A 21,302-nucleotide genomic window follows, 5' to 3' on the forward strand; every position below is an offset into this window, starting at 1 on the left:
AAGAGCACCCCCCTGTTTGAAAGATCTCAACCTCTTCTTTCTGGGGAAAAGAACAAGCCCAAATTTTAAATCATAAGCTGCGCTTAATTACAGCTCCCTCACGAAGGGGGGCTGGTCTTAGGGCTCCCCGGGGCCGCCTTCCCCCCGCGCTGCGGCCCGCCGGGGCGGGGAGAGCTCGGGGCTGGGAGAGGGCCGCGCCGGGCCGAGGCGGCGGGGCGCCGCGCCGGGCGCGGCGGAGGAGGGCGCGCGGGACCCGCCCCCCCGCGCCCGACGGGCCGCCACGTCGTCCGGCGGCTGCGTACGCGGCGGTGGGCGGGGCGCCGGCCGCGCCGGGCTGGCGGGGCAGCAAAATGGCGGCCGGTATCCGGGAGAAGCAGACGGGTAAGCGGCTTCCCGCGGTCTCCGTGGCGGCGGTGCCCTTCCCGGGACAGAGAGGGGGCAAGGGGCCTCGCGCTGCAGCCGGGGGCTCCTGCCCGTCTCCCCCCGGCGGGGCCCCGGGGCGGGACGCGGGCGTCCCAGCGCCGCCCGGCCTCTGCCGGCGGATTCGCGCCCTCTCGCCCAGCTTGGGTCTCCCGGCAACGAGACGGCAGCCTTCTCCCTCCGCCCCCGGCGGCCGCTGGGGCGGCGCTCGGCTGCCTCTGCAGCGGCGGGCTCGGGGGCCTCTGTCCGCAGCTCCCGCCGCGGGGACCCGGCCCCGCTCAGGGCCGCGCGTGTGCCCTGCCCGGGCGGCGGCGGGCTCAGGCCCCATGGACGTGGCTGCAGGTGCCGCCGCGGTGTGGAAATCGTCCCCGGGGAGGGGCTTGCGCCGCGCCCAGCCTCCGTTGCCGTGGGGGCGGGTTGTGGTGTCCCTCTGCTTCGGCTTCCCTCTGCCCGTGGCGAGGATCAACGGGAAATGCTGTTCGGTGGTGCGGAAACAAACCTGCTGTTGTGGTGCTCCTGTTAAGACAAGGCGGGGCCCGCGGAGCCTGTGCTGACCCTCAAGAAGTTGAGAACGTGGGACTAACAGCCACAGTTAATTATGGAGGAGGTTTTCTGTGGGCGAAGGGTTAGTTATTCAGTCCCTCCTTAGACATTGCTACGAGTCCATAATTTTTATTCTCTGCCTTGATGCTGCTTTGTGGAGCCCTGAGCCACCCATTTGAGCATAGTCTTAAAGCGTAGAGCATGTCAGCTCCGTAGTCCTCTACTTCCCTCGCTTGCCGAAGTTTTTTTCAGTAGTTTGAGCTGTAATATTGTCACCATCTCCTTGACAACTGCAGTATCTTTCAGGTGGTATAGAGGATCCCGGGTGCAGTTATTTAACATGAAATGTCTAAAATCGTCTGCCTAAACATCGCAGTCTGCGTCTCTTTGTGGACTTTAAATATTTACTAGTATTCTCCATCTTTTTGTACCAGAAGTCTGCTTTCTTCAATCTCGTTCCTGTGGTCATCTGCCGTTAATACTGCTATTTGATGTTCCTTTTCAATCCTTTAGTCTTTTTTTTGCTACCTTTCTGATGAAGCCTTCTGGTAAAGTCTTTGAGCCCTTACTCTTACAGTTTTATTCTTTTCTATTGTGCTTCACCTTGTTACTTGATTGTTTCAGTCAACCTTTACCACTGAATCCATGTTGTCTTTTATTGGGGACGTTATTTGCAAGGAGATAGATTGAACAACTAAAAGATACTCAGAAGGAGATTTATTACCATTTAGTGTTTGTGTTACCACGTACATGCACCATCTGTTGTGACCTTTATACTGGTTCATAACCAGTCAAAGCATATCATTGTGCAAGCACAGTAAAAACCTGATCCTTGCCCCAGCAAGCATTCAGCCTAAATGTAAGTGAAATGGCAATGTAAATACAAAAAGGAAACCCAGAGACTTGCTGAGTGTTTGTTATGATTGTCACAGCACATCAGTAGTCTGACTGCTGTCTTCTTTAGTAGACAGGGTATGCCAAGCTTTAATTTAAATGGTAAACTCTGCAAAGCAGCTGCTTCAGGTCCAGGAGTACCAAAATACTTAACTGTGGAGCTTGCTCATATGGCTGAAAAGTATGGAAGGTGTCACTGGCAGTGAGGGAGTGAAGACACTAGGAGTAGTCTGTGATCAACTTTGGGGATTGTTCCATGGTGTAAAAAACAAAACAAAACAAAAAACCAAAAAAACCCACCGAAGAATAGAAAAGTATGAAGCAAGTGGAGAAGGCTGAATTCCAGGGAGATCCAGCACTCACTGCTAGCTTGTTTCCTCCCATGGTCAAGTTACTGCTGGTAATGTGATTTGAAAAGGCAGCACACAGGAGGAGGAAGCAGGGAGAGACTGTGAAGGACTTTAGAAACATTGCCTGGGCATGGGCAGATGGTGTTAGGAAAGCCAAAGCTCAACTTTGTAGCTTATACCAAGAGCAATGAGAAGAGCTTCTGCTGTGACCTTAGTAGTGAAAATATGAATAAGGAAAAATGTTAGATCATTGCTATATGGAGCCAGTAATTTAGTGGTGATGGACACACATAAGGCTGAAGTACCCAGTGCTGCCTTTGCCTTGCTCTTCACCAACAAATTCTGGGAGAGGCCTTTGGAGCCAATCATGGAGTGGATCCTCTAGGAAAATATTTCTCATTGTGTGAAGGAGAAGGCAAGCATGGATTTATGTATAGTAAATCATGTCTGAGCAGCATATTTGCCTTCAGGGATAAAATGATTAGATTTGTAGGCAACAGGAGAGTAGAGTATGCCACTTACCTTGTCTTCAGCAAGGCTTTAGACATCGTATTCATGTATCCATGTTAGGATGTTATAGGCTGGAGGGATGGACAACTAGATAAATAAAAAAATGGCTGGATGGTCAGGCTCAGAAGGTTGTGACTTATCATACATACTATACCTGGAGCCTGGTAACAACTGGAGTACTGCATGGGTCTGTCCTGTGATCTGTCCTGTTTAAAATCTCTATCAGTGACCTGAAGGATGTGTGAAAGTGCACTCTCATTAAGTGGGCACGTGACAGCAAACTAGGGGAATTGGTTAATATACTTGATGCAGAGCTGCCACTAAGAGGGACCTATATAGACAAGAGGAATGAGCCAACAGGGACCTTATGAAATACAACAATGGTAAATTCCTGCACCTGGAAAGGAAGAACCCCTTGCAACGTGCAGGTGACTGGCAGACTGGATTGCAGCTGTGCTAAAAAGGCCCACGAGGGCTCTGGGTGGGCAGCAAGCTGAACATCAGCCCTCAGTGTGCCCCACACAGCAGCATCCTGGTCCATATTCACAGGAGCACAGCCAGTAGATTGTGGAGTGTGATTATCTGCCCCCTGCTCAGCCCCAGGAGACTGCATCTAGATACTGTGCCCAGTTTGTGGCTACCAGTACAGGCAAGGTGTTCGTCAGTTGAAGGGAGTTCAGCAAAGGACTACAGAGATGTTCAGGAGCTGGAGCACTTGCTCTGTGAGGTGAGGCAGCAGGTCTGGGTCTTGTTCAGCCTGGAGAAACAGCAGCTTCACGAGGGAACCTAGCAGGACCTAGGCGGGGGGACATTGAGAAGATGGAGTCAGCCTAGTTGGGGTAGTGTATGGCAGGAGGGTTGAGGAACAACAGGCATAAATTGAAATGACATAGGCAAACTGGATATAAGGAAAAACTTTTTCACCACAAGGACAGTCAGTGCCACAGGTTGCACAGGGTGGTTGTGCTATCTCCGTCCCAAAGGTTTTCAAGACTTGACAGGATAAATCCCTGAGCAGCCTGGCCTGGCCTCACAGCTGACCGTGCTTGAGCAGGAGGTCGGACTGGAGAGCTCCTGAGGTCCTTTCCAGCCTGAGCTGTCCTGTAATACTGTAAACTCCAGGGGAACAGCACTGAATGTGCTCACAAGCATCATTCAGCTAAAGAATTAGAAGTTAACCATTTCTGCTGCTCTCCATTTATGAGCTAAGTGGTTTATATTGCCCTGATTTCTGAAAGTTTTTCCTCTTTGCAAAGTTTTGTGATGATTTTGTTTATGAGTTTGAAGAGAACAGCCACTAACTTACATTGATGCAAATACTCTTTTGCTTCTAGTCAAAAATGGGAGAACAGCAGATAGTGTATTGTTTAATCAGATAAATGAGGAAGGACTCCTTACTTAATAGATTTATAAGTCAAAGGTAGGTGAAGGAATCTGCTTTGGTTTCTGTGTTGAATGGGAGGTAAAATGAAAGCTTATTACTGTTTCAGAGAGTTTTCCTGCTGCAGATTGGAGGTATTTTTGTACCCCTTAAAGCAGCAATTTTTTCACATGAGTTCTCAAAATGTTTCAAAATGTGTATCAGTTTTAGTCAGATGAAAAGGTATATTTTGCTTGTGTGTGTACTGTTGTTCCTGTGGTGTAGGAAAAGCAGATCAGGGGAATAAAGCAAACTGGTTCCTAACTTGTACAGGAGGCATCTTCAGGAAGATACTGGAGTTATTTTTAAGGCAAACTGCAACAGAATGTAGCCCATATAACTAAGGAGAAAGATTCTTTCTTCATGTTTTGGGACTTGCTGCTTTTCTTTTTGTAGTATTTTCCAGAGCCCATAAATTCTAGCTGACGTGTGCCACCTGTCAGTCCAATCTGTGTAAAAAGAATGAAAATGTGACTTGTTGCATTTATATTTACTGATGGGTTTTCCTCTCAAATGAAACGTATAATAAAATCCTGGTAATGTGTGTATAGCAGAACTGTAAATAGAGTAAAGCATTATTCTACTTTATCTTCCAGTGGCTTTGAAACGTATGCTGAACTTCAATGTTCCTCCTGTTAAAAACAGCACAGGAGAACCAGTATGGAAGGTAAGAACTATTTGAACAGGAATAGGAGAATTTTACGGTCTTCAAAAAGGTTCAGATTTTAAAATTTTAAGGAAGTTGAGTATCATCTCCATGTTCTTAATTTGTACAAAATATTTTTTCCTGTGTGCAATGAATATACAGAATTGAATATCAGAATTGCTGAGAAAAATACATGTTCGAGATCTTGGCTGCTTGACGACCCAATGACTGATTCCCTAGGCAGTATTTTAATGAGCAGCTGAGGAGGACGTTTTTGAAATACACTTAGGTCTCATTGATAGCTGTTGGCAGAAACTTACATGATGCCTTACAGGTGAACTCACAGAGTTAGAAAGAAGCCCATAGAAAGGGAAGAGCTATTGATAGCCTTAAATTTAGGACAACTGAGCTCAAGCTACCTTTATTAGCTTTAAAAAGTAAATAATTTGTGAAGTTTTTGCTACCGCAAAGCATATATTCTGTCTCTTCATCCATTCTGTTGTCTTTTTGCCAATTCCTTTTTTTCCTCTCTGCTTCTCCTTTTGCTTCCTCCCAAATGCAGTCAGAGAAATTCTGCGCTTGCAATAACAAATTTCTGACAGCAGAGTCCTGTTTGACTGACACTTTTCAGTAGATGGAAGTGATTAATTTATTTTCCTTTATCATTGAGTTATTTTCATTCTTTCTTATTTTTTGTTTTTGTATTAGTAAGCACAAATGGAAGACCATGACAGATTAATGATGTATTATGAATTGGTAAATGTTTAGCACTTTTCAGTTTAGGACAGTACTTCCTCAAACCTGAATTCCTGTATCCACTGTATCCTGTATTCTACTGTATCCACTTTTTACACCACTTTGTAAAAAGATGTGTATCTATTTCAGGTTCTCATTTATGACAGATTTGGCCAAGATATAATCTCACCTTTGCTCTCAGTGAAAGAGCTGAGAGATATGGGGATCACTTTGCATCTGTAAGTAAAAAAAAGTGGGATTTTTTTTTTTCCAAAATAACTTTATTTAATATTCCCTCAGAACTGCAAACAAAACATTGAAAAACATTTGATGAATAACTAGTAAAATAAAGATTATACCCTTTCTTGTTTCTAAAATCAGCTGGTATTATTCAGAATCAGGGAGTGGAAAGGTCATTCCAAACACTGTTCAGTAGGATTTCTTACTAAGTAGAGCGGCCCCTGCTCAAAAATAAGAATTAAGTAAGTGTTTTGGGGAATCTATAATTCCCTCTGTATTCATGTATCTTGAAATTATTTTGGCACAAACTGTTTCATGGGACTGTGCATATTCTCTGCTAGTTGTATTGCACATAGATTTTAATTGTCTCTTGTCAACGATAATCTTTAAGTATTATTTTAAGAGATTTCCCATTTCTCTTTCTCCAGATTACATTTATTTAGTCATTGTCATTCCTTAGCTGTGGTAACAGTCATGGAGGATCTCTGAAAATACTTTTTTTTTTTTTTTAAGTTTATTAACTCTTACTAACTGAAGGCTAGAAATGGAAACACAGTTTAACACATTGATATATCGCCAGAAAAGTGATAGAAACATGTAAGCACCTTGCCTGTCTTTGTTTTAATGAGTAGAAAAAACATGTTTAATAGTATGAGATGTGCAGGGTTTTTTGTTATCATGTCAACAGTTAATATTTGGTATATGAACGTTGTGGATGCAGTATTTTACCTTCCTCTGAATGGATTCATCTATTTTTGAAGACTTGCAAAGTCTTTTCTCAAACTTTGAATAAACTTCAGAGACCTCTATTAACATATTCAACCAAATAATATACAAATATGATTTTGCTATTTTTTCATGTTTTGTTCTTGCTAAAATCTAGATGGGTATATGGAGAAATTGTAGGAAATTAAACATGTCTGTATAAATAAATAATTTCTTTAACTTTTATAATTTTACACAAATCAGAGAAGGAACGCGTTAGAGCTTTATTTTTTCTTCTTTGCAGGCTTTTGCATTCAGATCGGGATGCTATTCCAGATGTTCCAGCTGTTTACTTTGTAATGCCAACAGAAGAAAATATTGACAGAATGTGCCAGGTAACTTCCGTGCTTAATGTTTCAAATGAGCAGACGCAACAGAGGTAGAGTGTGTGAAGTAATCGTGTGCTCACTGGAGCGTGACCATTCTATATCTAGTTCTTGTGCGTGTTTCAACACCTTTGCTAGGATTTTTTTTATAGTTTAGCACATATTTGGCATAAAAATATTACCCAAAAGTTTTACATGCAATTTTTTTTTTTTTTTTTCCTAGAAAAAAAAAGGTTTTGCAGAAAGTAGGTAAATGTGTCTTCTGTGTTTCAGAGAGACAGTTTTGGGAGTGAAAAGACAAGAGGCAGTGGGCACAAATCGAAATACAGACAAAACTCTGCTTTGAGCCAGGGGGTTGGACTAGGCTAATCTCAGTTTTTCACATGCTCTGGGGGGAATTGATGGAAGGTTGACATCTTCACCAAAGGAAGGAAGAAGAGCAAAGGGTACTTTTGGTTGGTGGTAAGGTGTGGAGTAGTAGTTGCTATCTGGTACCTTAACTTTAATTTCCTAGGTTTTTCAGTTCTGTTTTAGGTTTGTTATATCTAGTTATGTAGTCAAAAACTGCGTACAGGGCTGTACAAACTAGCAGTTAAGTACTTCCAAAAATTTAGTCTGACTGTGGATAATTGCAACATCACGTAGTAAAAGCAAGAATGTTTTATATTAGTACTTATTCAGGAAAAAGATTGTGGTTTTCCTTCTTTTAGGATCTTCGAAACCAGCTTTATGAATCTTATTATTTAAACTTTATTTCTGCCATTTCAAGAAGTAAACTGGAAGATATTGCAAATGCTGCCATAGGTGCTAATGCAGTAACTCAAGTGGCTAAGGTAAGAAAACCCCACAGTCTCTAATGTTAAAGATACTACCATTACAGGTGTTACTGCATTCTTACATGACCACATCAGTGCCATACACAGCTTTTCTGACTGAATCATGAACAAAATAAATGTTTAGCTAGATACAATGTCAGGCATAGATTTACTGAGGGGAAAAAAGGGAATCTGTAGTCATCTCACTAATGCAGCTTATTACTGTGCTTCATCTTAGTCAAAAGCCCATGTGCTGCAAGACCTTTGTGCTAAATGATAAGAGGGAAAATACAGTGGTTTCAGAGTATTCCTGATCTCATCAGCTCAGTGAGTGCATCCAGTACATATATAATGGGTTGGAGGTTTTAGCTCCTAAATACATGAAAGGTGCAGGTGAGTGCAGTTGACATTTTAAAAATAGGCAGTGTAATGTAGAGGTGAATGTTTTATACATACACAATATTATTCAGTACTCTCCTATACCTTTATGATTTAAAGGCAGGTGTCAGGTATGTACCCTTTTATTTTTGTTGAACACCTGTACCAAAACCAGCAAATTATTAACTAATTATTTTCATATATACTTAAATACATTCACTTTTTGTCACTCCTGTTAAGGGAGTACTACGGGCATGAGAGAAAGAAACTGTTGTGAAATGAAATGAAAGCTATTAGTATTGTTTAAGCCTTAGGTCTTCAGCAGGACTAAGTAGGTGTAGCACTGTGAAATACTTTCTTAAATCTATTTTTCTGTTGTGATGTCCCATTAACAGTTTATGCTATAGAGAGGTTTGTTTTTTTTCCTGAATGTACAGGTACGTTGCAGAAAAATTAGAATTCATGAGCTATAATCTCTCGTTGTGTAGATACTGCCCTCTTTCCTCTCTCCTGCCTGAGCGTTCAGCACTGTTTATGTTGTAGTCCTTCATATCCTTCATATTAATAAAAATTAAACCCATAATGTCCTCCATATGTGTTTTTTCAGTGATGATTGGCTTCTAAAAATTTGTCCACAGCAATACTTGAAGTTGGACTGTTTTAGCACTTTTTGGTTGTTCTGATGTTTTGTGTTACCACTCAATCCTTACAGAGGCTTTTTAATTCATACATTATATCTTGCATTTCTTTCTTTTAACAGGTAGTTCTGTAAATGGTTCAAAAAGAAGTAGCAATAAATCACAGATAAGTGTTTTTATGCTTCACTCTGGACTGTTCTGACCATTATTCCTTGGTTTCTAGGTGTTTGATCAGTATCTTAATTTTATTACTTTAGAAGATGACATGTTCGTATTGTGTAACCAAAACAAAGAACTTGTTTCATATCGTGGTAAGTAAAAGTTTTATTAAAATTGTACCAGAATGTCTACAGTTGAAATTTAATTCTGAAGTTGTAGCTAATGCCAAGCAATGAGTTTATTTTGCTTTGATCTGCTCAGAATTCAGGATAATCTGTAAGTTGTGTAGTTTAAAGTCATGAAGAAAACAAGTTCTTTGATATTAATTTCAGCATCTTTACTACATGGTATTGTAATATTGAAAAATAATTACGTACTTTTAGATAACAAATTTAATAAAGCAAAACTGCAGTATAGACATGTATGGATAGTAGGGCTTTTTATAGATGGAATAATATAAGAAAAATTTTATATTGTTTACACATGTAAATAAACACTGGGTGCTGCTGTGTTTAGGCACCACTATTTAGTCATCATCACTTCTGCAGTTCCTAAGGAATTGAGTATTTTGTTTCTGTGTGAATGGTCGATTGGGAAGTTTCTGCAAGGAATGCAAAGCAAGAAACATTAACTGATAAGAGTTTCTTGTATCGTCTAGACAGTGACCATGGGTACTTGCTTTTCTTACTCAAGACATGAAAACATGTGGGGGTGTGCAAGGGGAGATGGTTAGGATCAGGGGCCGTAGCAACACAGGGAAGAATCTGGGAAAGGGCGTTCTAGAAAATAAGATTTGCTGATTGCTCTGCAAGCATGTGAGCCAAACATGTCAGCTTCTTCATAAAGTCTCAGAGTTGCAAGTGAAGTCAGCCTCGTGGAACTCTTTTTTTATTTTCTTGGGACTGCTGTTGGACCTGTTTTGGAACCTAGAAGGAACACCAAGTGCCTGCCTTAGGTCAGTTATCTCTACAGCTGTGGTGCTATGGCAGCTCAAGTCAACATATATACTAGTTGTCATAATTGTCCACAGGATTTTCCTCCCTCCTTTGATCTGATTTTTGTGCTCCCTGATCTATTTAATATGCTAAATCAACAGAGAACTATCACTCTACCTCTTCTGCCCCTCTTAGTTAGCTAGCTATTACAGGGTAGATTGTCTTGCTGCTGTACTTTCCCTCATCTTCTCCTCCTTTTACATCAGAAGCAGTAATCTTGGAGCTGCAGAGTGTTTGTTCATTGACTCATGCCATAGAAAATACCATCTTATTTGTGTGATCTACAAATCTGGTGCAAGGGAAGCAGCAGAAGTGTGTAAGTCAGAGGCAAGATAGCCCCTTTTTAGCCACAGCTCCTCATTAATGTAGTCACAGTGTCTACACATGGTGTCACACAGTTAATTCCTGATTTATTTGGATGCACAGAATACTCACTAGTGACCAGATAGAGGTGGAAAGTCTCTGTATGCCTTATATTTAGGCCATAATTTTTTCCTCTATCACCCAATTTTCAGAGTCGTTACCTTTCTTTAAAACTGGATGCATAATAGTGAGTTCTTTCTCACACTGGGGATTGATTCCATTGTCAGAATGAAGGGCATTTTTGCTTGAAAAGCAGACTTTTTTTTTTAACTAAAACGTGCTGTGAAGTGTTCTAGTAATGTTTTGTGATGTGTATGTAGAGACACCTGACCAGCTCTCTTAGGATTCCTGCTAGCTAACAAGAAATTTGAATTAGAAAGATGGAAAATGTTTTGCACTCATCAGAAATTCACTACCCAAAACATGGTTTCACAGTTTGTATAAACCAGTCTAGAAGTGGGCAGTTCCCAGAAGCTGATCAAACGGAAATCTAATTTCCCGTAGAGAGCTATTAGTTTTCCATTAGAGCACTGAGTTGATCCACCTCACTGTGTGAGTTCTAGATCTGACACAAGCAGGCAGTAGGGATGCAGGGGCAAAGAAAAAGTAGTCTTCTTTGCCTTTGGAGAGTAACCCTAGCAGGAAACTACCAGTTTATATATATGTAGTTTCATAATCTACATAAATTAATATAAATCTGATGGTGATGAAAGATGGCTGCTGTTCTTGCAGCAGGACTGCCATGTGTGGCCACACATGTAGCTGAATGGGTGAGCTAAGATCAATAAAAGGCTTTCACCGATAGAAAGGAGATAACATACTCTCTGTCCATGTGGTAATGGACAAGAAGTGATGAGCTTAAATTGCAACTAAAAAGTTTCCAGTCCGATATTAGGAGCACTTGATAACATTAAAGATAGTGAAATATTAGAATGGATTACCTGTAAACATTATGGCATTTTCATGACTGGGAAGCTTTGGGAATTCATTTAGACACAGAAATAATATGAGTTTAACTCGTCTTTGGACAAGAGGACTGACTCAGGCTCCCTCTGGTTCTGTTTTTCTGTGGCTGTGTAGAAGTGTCCTTGTTTTGGCTGAAATAATTGCCTGAGTTAATTTTCTTCCTAGTAGCTGGTATAGTGCTGTGTTTTGGATTTAGTGCGAGAATAAGGTTGGTTAACACACAGCTGTTTTAGTTGTGATTAAGTAGTGCTTATCCTAAGTCAAGGGTTTTTCAGTTTCCCATGCTCAGCCAGCAAGCAGGGGCACAAGGAGCTGGGAGGGAGCATGGCCAGGACAGCTGACCTGAACCAGGTGAAGGGATATTCCATACCACAGGACGTCATGCTCAGTATGTGAATGGGGAGGAGTTGGGCTGTGGGGAGGTTCGCTGCTCGGGCCTCAGTCAGCGAGTGGTGAGCAATTGCATTGTCCATCACTTGTCTTTTCTTGGGTTTTATTTCTCTCTCTCTTTTTATTAGATTCCTTTTCATTACTATTATTATTATTATTAATTTTTATTATCATTGTTAATATTTTAGTTTAGTTATTAAACCATTCTTATGTCAACCAACTGAGAGTGGGGAGGATTGAGCAAGCAGTTGCATGGTGCTTTAGTTGCTGGCTGGGGTTAAACCACAACAAAAAGGAAGAGTAAATGGGTAATATTGGTATAAAGCTGATCATCCTGGCAGCGTGTTTGATGCTATTGGAATGCTTCTTTACCAAATTTGGATCAATTTTGTAAAACAAGAAAATGTAGGAGACCTAGGCTTACTTTTCTGTAATAGATGTATCCCCTGTAAGTGTGTTACAGTGGAGAGAGAGGAGTATATAGAAAACATGATAGAACATTTTGCTGAAAGATTATTAATGGAGTTTCTCAAAGGTTGACCTAAGGAGTAGTAATACTGAGTATTTGTGTTGATTGCAATGGTACAAACAAAAGGAATATGCTCATAAAATGTGCATGCTACACAAAATTAGAAGGCAAACTGAGAGACCATTAGTTGGAGGTAACTATAGAAAGATAGCCCCAGTTAATTTCAGAGCTTTTTATTACAGAAAAATACAGATATTGGAAACAGTCTGCCTTTCTTAATGCTGATATTTCAGAAACTTGAACTCAAAGTAAAAAATTGCTAAGGGGCGCGCTTCTATTGCTGCTGCCATCCTAGCAGTCTAGTAAAAACTTAGACTTACTAAGATAGCTGCTGATAGGAATATAATCCCTCTAAAGTTCTTACAGGACAAAAGCTGGGGAAAAAAAGCACTGTAAAGTCAGAGAATTATGATTATGACTGGCCATGCATAAATTTAGGATGGAAGGCTTTTTAATATTCAGAGCTTTGAAGTTCATTTTTTGAAGAAAGATTATAAGACAGGTAATTATGTGAGAAATTTTTTAAGGTAAAATAAAATGAATTAGGATAGGATTTATGGCATAAATCCTAAGGCAGTGCTTGTCTTGAGAACTGTGGTAAGATTAGGTTTGATGTTTCCTCTTGGCTATTATATACTTGTCAGTGTTAGTTATTTAATAGAAATGTTGCTACGTGTCTCTTGTTCTAACCTAAGTATGTGAGGGAAATCTTTCTATCTGTAGTGTGAAATGTTTTAGAACTTGGGAGTTATCCCTAACCTGGAGACTGAGAGTAAATTTATTTTAAAAACTTTCAAAAGGAAAAGGAATCTCCATTACAAGAGATGGGATTTAGAATCTTTAAATATAGATAATTGCATACTGTAATTCTCTTTAAATTACACAAGTAATTCTTGTGGAGTTTATATCTGAAAAATGGTTTCCAAGTGGATGGCCATTTCTGTTCTGTAACATGGTTTTCTAGGAGGTCTTTTAATAGTGCAATACTAACAATCCAGAACTTACAGTATACATTGTTAGAGATAATTGGAAAAGACTGTGTAGTGTTTGACCTTATACAGTGGGCGGTAATTAAGTTCTCCCAATTTTTTGCTGAAAGACAGAACAAACTGATGGATATGCTAAGACAGGCATTTCTCGATTTGATCTCTTCTGTAACAAAAGCTGTTGGCTATTATCAGCTATTAGGTAAGAAGAGGATTGCTTTCTCAGTATTAAAGTGGCATAAACTACTTTAACCCTATTCTTAATTCTTTTCCACACTGTTTTAGCTATTAACCGACCAGATATAACGGACACAGAAATGGAAACTATAATGGACACTATTGTTGATAGTCTCTTCTGTTTTTTTGTTACACTTGGTAAGTTTTCAAATTCTGGCATATTTTCCTTTTAGAAGAGATCCATGTTCAATGAGATACCTAGAAGTTTAGTGATTTCCTGTAGCAAATTAAAAGCAGAGTTAGATCTGTGGCAGAAATCTTAATGGTTCGCAGGGTGGGTTAATGATCTCGCTCGAATTCCTGCTCTACATCACTGCAAAAGACAGTAAAGACTGTCCTAGGTGGGAGTTTAGTCTTAGTCTTTGGTATCAGTGGGAGAGGAATACTGAAATGCAAAGATTTGGATTCACTGTTTTTACAAAATACCAGTTTGCAATGAAGATCAGTAGTGCTTTTTGTTTGGATTGGTAGCTGTCAAAAAAATACCAAAAAACTACAGAAAAAGAAGAAAGAAAACCCTCACACAGACCTTGCAAAGATCTAACTGAAATAACTCAAGGAGTAGGAAGAGATATTAAATTTACTTTAGTGTGAGTTTTCTTGATGCTTAGCTTATACATTTTTCCTAATGATGACATTTAATCTAAGTTCTCACTGAAGTCAGTCAGTCTGTATTGACATTCCTACAAGGGGAGCTGAGGATTGCTATGGGGCAGTCTGTTCAAGAGACATTCCCTTGCACCTATTGAGTTCCTTCTTTCAAGTGTTAGCATGATACAAATTAAATCTCTTTTACTCAGTCACTTAAATGCTGTGGTATTGGAATTTTCATATTAATACGGATAAGTGAGAAACAGTAGCTAAAGATTTTGAAAACTGAATCCTGAAAGCCAATGGAAAATGTGCTTTTGAAAATATAATAACATTACCCTGCAGTGAGTTGTAAGCGATACATTGTGGTGGTGTTATAGTACTTATTATTACTGTTTTCAAGGGACTTCGAACCTGTTGAAAGTAGCTTTTAATGCTTCTATATGAGATAGTTTGTTCCGTCCACAGTACATTAGCTGTCTTTGTGGTGTACACAATACTTCTTATCAATTCCTGTATGAGGTATTACTTTTGTGAAAATTCATTTATATTTTTATATAACATTTTTTGTTTTATAAAGACTGCAAGAGACAAATTTAACATGTTTGTATTGTCCACTCGAAAAATATAATCTCAGAATGTTACTAAAAATTTGTTTTATGAATAGTGCACTGACTTACAATCTGAAAAGTATAATGCAAGTAGAAGTCAATATGTCTTTTATTAGGAGCTATTCCTATAATCAGATGCTCAAGAGGAACTGCAGCTGAAATGGTGGCAGTGGTAAGAAACTATTTTCTAAAAAAGTATCTTTGTTTAAAAACTTCCCAACACCTTGTTTACTTTTCTCAATACTAGGCAGAGATCTAGTGTCATTGTATCCTTTTTCTTATTAAGAAAATAAAGCTGGAAAGGAGATATACCAGTTTTCCTTTCTGATTTCAGTTCCACAGGTCTCATCTGTAGAAACTGTAATATTATGGAATCAGCTGATGAGAAAATGACACATGAATAATCACTCTTAATCTAGAGTTTATCAAGATTTTCTGACAGGCATTATAATTACAACTATTAAGCTCTATCTACACACAGTTTAAAAAGTGGCTTTCTGGCCTGGGCTTTTCTGTGTGTCTTACTGAGAAATTTTTATCTATTTTGCTGGGAAACCCCATTAAGTACAAGACAATTCTTCTGTATCAAATTAAAATTACACTGAATTTGATCATCAAGTAGGGATGATCTAAACTAAACTGATCAAACTAAATCACAGTTAAAAATCCCTACAGCACTGTCTTCAATAGGAGTCAGTGTGCTTCTTTTCTTCCATCTTCCTCACATCTTTGTCAGTGAAGCCTTAATGCTGATTAAACCTAGAGCATTCAGTGTGCATTCATTCATATTGAGGGTAATAGCATTTTTATGAAACGGTGTGGCAGTGTCTGACAGCTCAGTTTGCTGCTCCTGCTGTGGTTCCCTCTTGGTGTTTACTACTGGTATTTTCTATGTACATGTTTAGGGAGAGGGTGCTGATTGCCTGGGAGAAGATTAGTGGACATAAAAAGAACGTCTTCTGTGTAGTGCTGGATATAGGTATAAATGCTGGAGGGAGAAAATAGAAGGAAGAGATTTCTTTCTTTCTTGTGTACAGTGGACCTAGACTTCCTGTAGCCAAGACATTTATAAACTACAGAAACAGCACAACAGATCTTTAAATGTTGGTCATATAAAGAGGTTAGGGAACCATTGGTTTGTTAAACACTGTTCTGTTTTTTCCTCCCTCAGAAATTAGATAAGAAGCTCAGAGAGAATCTAAGAGATGCCAGAAACAGTCTTTTTACAGGTGACACACTTGGAGCTGGCCAGTTCAGGTATGGTGTTAGTAACAACTATGTATTTTTATTTTTCATATTTCAGTTGTCTTAAATGACTCGTTAGGATAAGTCATCATGGTACTGAAAACTCTATTTGCAAGAATTTGGTTCAAATTCTATATTAGAAGAATTTAGGGAGTTTTCCAATCTCTTAGCATAACTGGTTTGAAAACTTTTATAGCTGGTAAGTGAGCAATCCTAGGACAGTGAGACAGAAATTATTTAATGAACCACGTAATTTTGTTCACTCTCTAAACTCAGCAAGAACCAAGCTCCTGCAAATACACTCAGTTTACAGGACCAGGATATGCAGTTGGATGTCTGAACATACCTGTTAGCAACCTTTAGTCCATTAAAAAGAAAGAAATAACCCATTTTCTCACTTGTAAGCACTGCTAACAGTTGTAGTTATATCAAAAACAAGTGTTTCTCAGCTGATCCCTATATGTACCAGAGGAGGACTGTTTGAGGACTACCACTTGGATATTTAGGTAGTTAAGGACTGTGAAGTAATGACCATTTGAATCCTTTGAGGGGAAAGCGGGGTGAGAAAAGACATTGTGGATGCTTGCATGTATCTAATAATGTGTTCTCAGTAGCCTCCTGCTTATACAGTTGCCTGCAGATAGTTTAATACTCCACAGGCTGCCTTAGCAAAGGGTATTACAGGAGTTTACACTGTACATGAAAAGATGAGGAGATGTATCGGGAAAACTAGATGAATGAAACAGTTGTGATCTCCTAGCTGGATATAAAATAGTCGTATTTTTATCTCAAATTAAGAGTAGAACTTGGATAAAAGACAGAAAAAACATCAAGGGTGGCAAAATGGAATGAGATTAAAAGGTGTTAGGAGAGAGAATAGCTGTGAAATACCGCTTCCCTCATAGGAACTGAATTGTAACCACTGTTTTTCCTTCAGAGGGATTATTTTCCTGATAGCATAGCATCATTACTTTAAAAACTCAAAGGAAAGGGAAACATGGGAACTTTTAACCAGTTAAATTGCTTCAGATCTTTATTTTGGTTTTCAGAATCGGGTGACTAAGAGTATTGAGATTATATATCTGTATGAAAATACTTACTGCATGGAAATCCAAAGCATGGAATTAACATGCTTTTACTGTGTTCAAATACACTGTAATTTAGCCATCACATTTAGTGTAGGTTTAATGTGCTTAAGGGAAATGGTTGCAATAATGTTCTGTCAATTCACAGCCTTCCTAGCTTCGCTATACATTTTTCATGTAGCCATAACCCAAGACATTTTAGGCATGTCTGCATTCTTTTTCCACAAAATTGAGTACTGATGAAATTGCCACAACGCGTCTCAGAAATTAATGTTTTTTTCTTTATAAACTTCATATACAAGCAAAGAGAAAAGTGAAATTAAAGACTCTTGGAAGAGAGATTTTGTATTTGAGGTTTATAATGGGGAATAAGGTCAAATGTTACCCACTCAGACAGTTGTTTGGAACTCAAATGTGTATCCACACACAGAGATATTAATTAATACCTAAAAGGCTAGTTACTGTTTAATGGTTTGACTACTTCTCAATATTTATGCATTGGTAATTTCTCTTAGTACAAAATATGGTAATTTCTCTTAGTACAAAATAAAATAATGTTTTTATCATTACTAAGAGACTGATTCGTGGAATTTCTGGCAGTGATCAACCTCAGGTGCTTTTGGGGAAGGCTGGAGGAACTCTGCATAGTCAGTTTGGCTTTAACTTGAAATACAATGTAAAGGTGGCTGATATCACTCAGGATGTTACATGTTTAAAGTACTAATACAGTGTCATCTTTTCAGCTTCCAAAGGCCCCTATTAGTCCTTGTTGACAGAAACATAGATTTAGCAACTCCTCTACATCATACTTGGACATACCAAGCTTTAGTGCATGATGTTCTGGTAAGAATAAATCTGATTTTGTTACCAAAACTATTTTTTCACTCAGTTTGTTACTAAACACCAAATTCTCTCTTAATCCAAAATCTGTTTTGTCTGTTTTATTTGGAAGTTTTTTAGTAAAAAACAACTTGGAAACTTTCTCTAGAAGGTTTATTTACAATAACTTCTAAAATGGTTAAAAAGTGGAAATCTTGATATTATGAAAAAATAGGTAATTCAGCAGTCCTAGCTTTTTCATCAGTAGTTCATGATCTTTTATGTTATATAAACTGCAGACTCCATTAAGTGCAGTTCGGTTTTGAAAAATAAATGCTGTTAATGAGTTTTTAAACCACTTTAAGTATTAGTTTGAATTTCTAAAAATACCTATTTCTGGTTTTCTCCACAAGGTGGTGTAGGTGTTCAGTATAGAGATACCAAGTGGTACATGACCTTACTGTGAGAAATCTAAAATAGACTTTTTTAATAATTTTTTTGAAATCCTGATAGCTTTAAACAACTTTTATTTCCTCAAGTTTATTTTCTAAAACCAGAGTAGAAGTGTACTTGAATAAAAGCAAATACTATTCACCTAGTATTTATGCATTTCGTACATAGTCATGGAGTAAATAATAAAAGATAATATGAGTAAGAATAATTGCTATCTTGACACTTTTATATGGTAGAGTTAGTTATGCAAATCATTTCAGTATCTAGCTTTGAGAAATATTTTGGTTTTCTTATTGAGACTGTTAGAGGAATATGTAAAATATGCACATGCACATATGTGTTTGTATACAGAGTTGGTTGTGAATTGTATAGTCATAAATACAGTGTTATCCAGAAACTTGCATTGCTACGATGCAAATATTTTAGAAGTAATGGGATGTTTTAGAACACTTTTCTATTGTACGTAAATCATTCCTTATGAAAAGTCCCTTCCCCTTAAGCTTAAGGATGATTTTTACAAATAAACTTTTTTTGGCCTGATTTCTTTAGGAAAGTCATACATGAAAAAACCATGGTTTGCACTGTGTTTTCTCCAATAAGTGTTGAACTGTCTAGAGACTTACAATTAGAAGTACTGAATTTTTACAGATTTCTTTTGAAAATCAGTGAAAGAATAGGGGATGAAAACCCAGATTTGAATTTTTACAGGGATAAACTATTGCATGAGGTCTACACTTATTTTGCCTTGTTACCTGCCAACCACTTAATCAGCAAATGCTCATTTACTGGATAGTAAATCCCTGCAAAGCTCCCAGTACTTGCCTCCTACTCACAGCTGCCAGATAGAGAAGGTAGTGTCAAGTGGCCTCAGGCATGTGTGGGAGTAGGACTTTGGTGTATCAAGATGCAGAGGGGTTAAAGATGTAGTCAAAGTTGAGGACAACTAGTGCTACAAATATGGAGGGGTGTTAAGAGTAGCACTGGAAGATTGATGTGAGGATGTGTATTGCATCAGGCTTTGGTAGTTTCTCTGGAACAACTGGTTAAATGTTGCATCTAATTTTTGACTGAGTCGATAGGATTATGAATTTGTCTAGTGAAATTGTAACCAAGTGGCCTGTGATTCCATGTCAAGGGCAAAACTTTAATTTCAAAACCAGTCAAGTTACTCACCTTAGACAAGCGCGCCAGGTTCTTCACGTACCGATCGTATTTCATGAAATAACCACAGTAGCCTTTTAAAAGGCCATAAATTGTAACCATGAAAGTGTTACCAAGGTGATGATTATGTAAACTGTACTTTCAGTAAAATTGTTTTTCATTTAAGCTCTCAGTTACAATAGTCCAGGAATTTTGTGGGGTGTTGAACTAAATGTTAACCCAGCCACAAAGTTGTGTGCTGCATCCATTTAGATTATAATTGTGACTTCTACACATAAACAGGCTTGTATAAAGAGATTCCCATTTCTAAATAAAAAAACCTTTCAGGAGTGGATACAGAAAAATGGGAGGCATGGATAAAAAGCCTTATCAAGAGAGAATGGGGAGGTGAAAGAAGAACTCTTAATAAGAATAATTTTGGTAAAACAACTTGTAGATGCAAAAACTAACTTGGAAACTCAGGTCACTGCTGAGTTAGATTGAGCCAAAACATAGATCTTCATTAAAAATTACAGCTGAATTTGCAATCTTTTTTTTCTTTTAAGTCTTTATTGAACATATGTACTTGAAAAATACCCTTTTTTTTGCTGAAACATTAAACATGTCTTGTAAGATGAGGTTTGTGCTCATTGACTGCATGTGTTTCCTTTGAGTAGATACTTGGTTTTGTTTCTATTCTGTCATGAATCATTTATAGTATTTCATTTTAAGTGTGAACTCTGCCAAGGGATAACTAGAAACATTTAAAGATTTTATTTGACAGTTTCACTTACAGTGTTCTAGTTCTGTATACTGTAATGAACATAATAAAGTGGAGCTTTATTTTTGGAAAAAATACCTATTCTAAAAGATTCATGGCAGATTCTGTATAGTTGAAGATTTGACTCTATCATTACTTGCCAAGCAAAGAGCACCTTGAAATTTTAAATGTTCTTGAAAAGGGTTAGAATAAAGTCAGCAAGTAGAGTACTTGTTAAAATTTGCTGAAAACCAGAGGGAATATGTATGCTGCAGAAAATAAAGAGCTGTCCTTTGCAAAAGTAATTGGGAAAAGAACCAGAGGACACACAGGGAGCAGTGTGATGGCATGAACTGTGCAATCTAGCAAACAGATGTAGTTTCTAGGTTCATGCATCTGTGGAAGAAGTAAAGCTATACGGAGAAATAGCAGCCTTATTGCAAACTGTTGCTTTATCCTGCACTCACTATTTCACTAGCATACAAAAAATTAGGGAAGAAGTCCTTGTGGTGGATATTCCTGTTGCTGATGTCATGAGCTTCTTTGCAGCTTTGATACATTTGCTGTAGTTGTGTAAGTGAAATTCAGCCTTGGAAACGTTTTTTTGTCTGCAACACAGAAACTTTTATACTTTCACGTTTTGGCCAGTTGTTAGAGCTCAGTTATTGATAAATAATTTATTTTCTATACAGAAAACAGTGTTGAGAGTTCAGTGTCAGAAGATTAGCTGCATGTGAGACAGTCCAATGTCTTTGCTTAACATTTATTGCCTTGTTTGGTGTTTTTTCAGTAAGTGTGAGTAATTCTGGAATTCTTACACTGCCGTTGTTATTATCTAGTTAGTTAGTAAACCATTTCCTGCCCCCTTATGAAAGGGTAATAAATAGCTTTGTTAATATTTTTTTTAGAAAATACTCTAGAACATAATTGGTTGAGTATAACAGTGATTAAATAATTAAAAACTGTCAAATATTTACATAAGATTCCTCTTTTTATAGGATTTCCATTTGAATAGAGTTAACTTGGAAGAATCAACAGGAATGGAAAGTTCTCCAGCAGGTGCTAGACCTAAGAAAAAAAATAAGAAGTCCTATGATTTAACTACATCTGACAAATTCTGGCAAAAACATAAGGGCAGGTAAGCTGTATAGATACAGAGTTTATATTAATTCAGTCAATATAAATTCTAAAGCTTCTTCATATTATGGTAGTTCTATTTTTAAGCTTTGAAAATATTTTTGAAGGGGTTTTTTTTAAGGAATGATCATTGTCAATGTCCATTGTCCATATTAA

At 38.3% G+C, this 21,302-nt stretch overlaps 1 protein-coding gene across 2 annotated transcripts in view; it reads left to right on the forward strand.

Moving 5' to 3' along the window:
• The first annotated feature begins 309 nt into the window (after positions 1-309).
• SCFD1 (sec1 family domain containing 1) overlaps positions 310-21,302 on the forward strand; it is a 56,652-nt gene continuing 35,659 nt past the window's right edge. For both annotated transcript variants that reach the window (XM_074909828.1, XM_074909827.1), the window contains exons 1-11: positions 310-381; positions 4,734-4,804; positions 5,669-5,757; positions 6,768-6,858; positions 7,560-7,682; positions 8,904-8,991; positions 13,354-13,443; positions 14,624-14,679; positions 15,679-15,764; positions 17,581-17,680; positions 21,008-21,147. In XM_074909828.1, the coding sequence (XP_074765929.1) occupies positions 351-381; positions 4,734-4,804; positions 5,669-5,757; positions 6,768-6,858; positions 7,560-7,682; positions 8,904-8,991; positions 13,354-13,443; positions 14,624-14,679; positions 15,679-15,764; positions 17,581-17,680; positions 21,008-21,147 (965 nt within the window). In that variant the 5' untranslated portion in view covers positions 310-350. The remainder of the gene's footprint in view (positions 382-4,733; positions 4,805-5,668; positions 5,758-6,767; positions 6,859-7,559; positions 7,683-8,903; positions 8,992-13,353; positions 13,444-14,623; positions 14,680-15,678; positions 15,765-17,580; positions 17,681-21,007; positions 21,148-21,302) is intronic.

The sequence above is a fragment of the Athene noctua genome, chromosome 6, assembly GCF_965140245.1.
Source record: "Athene noctua chromosome 6, bAthNoc1.hap1.1, whole genome shotgun sequence".
NCBI classification, from domain to species: Eukaryota; Metazoa; Chordata; class Aves; order Strigiformes; family Strigidae; genus Athene; species Athene noctua.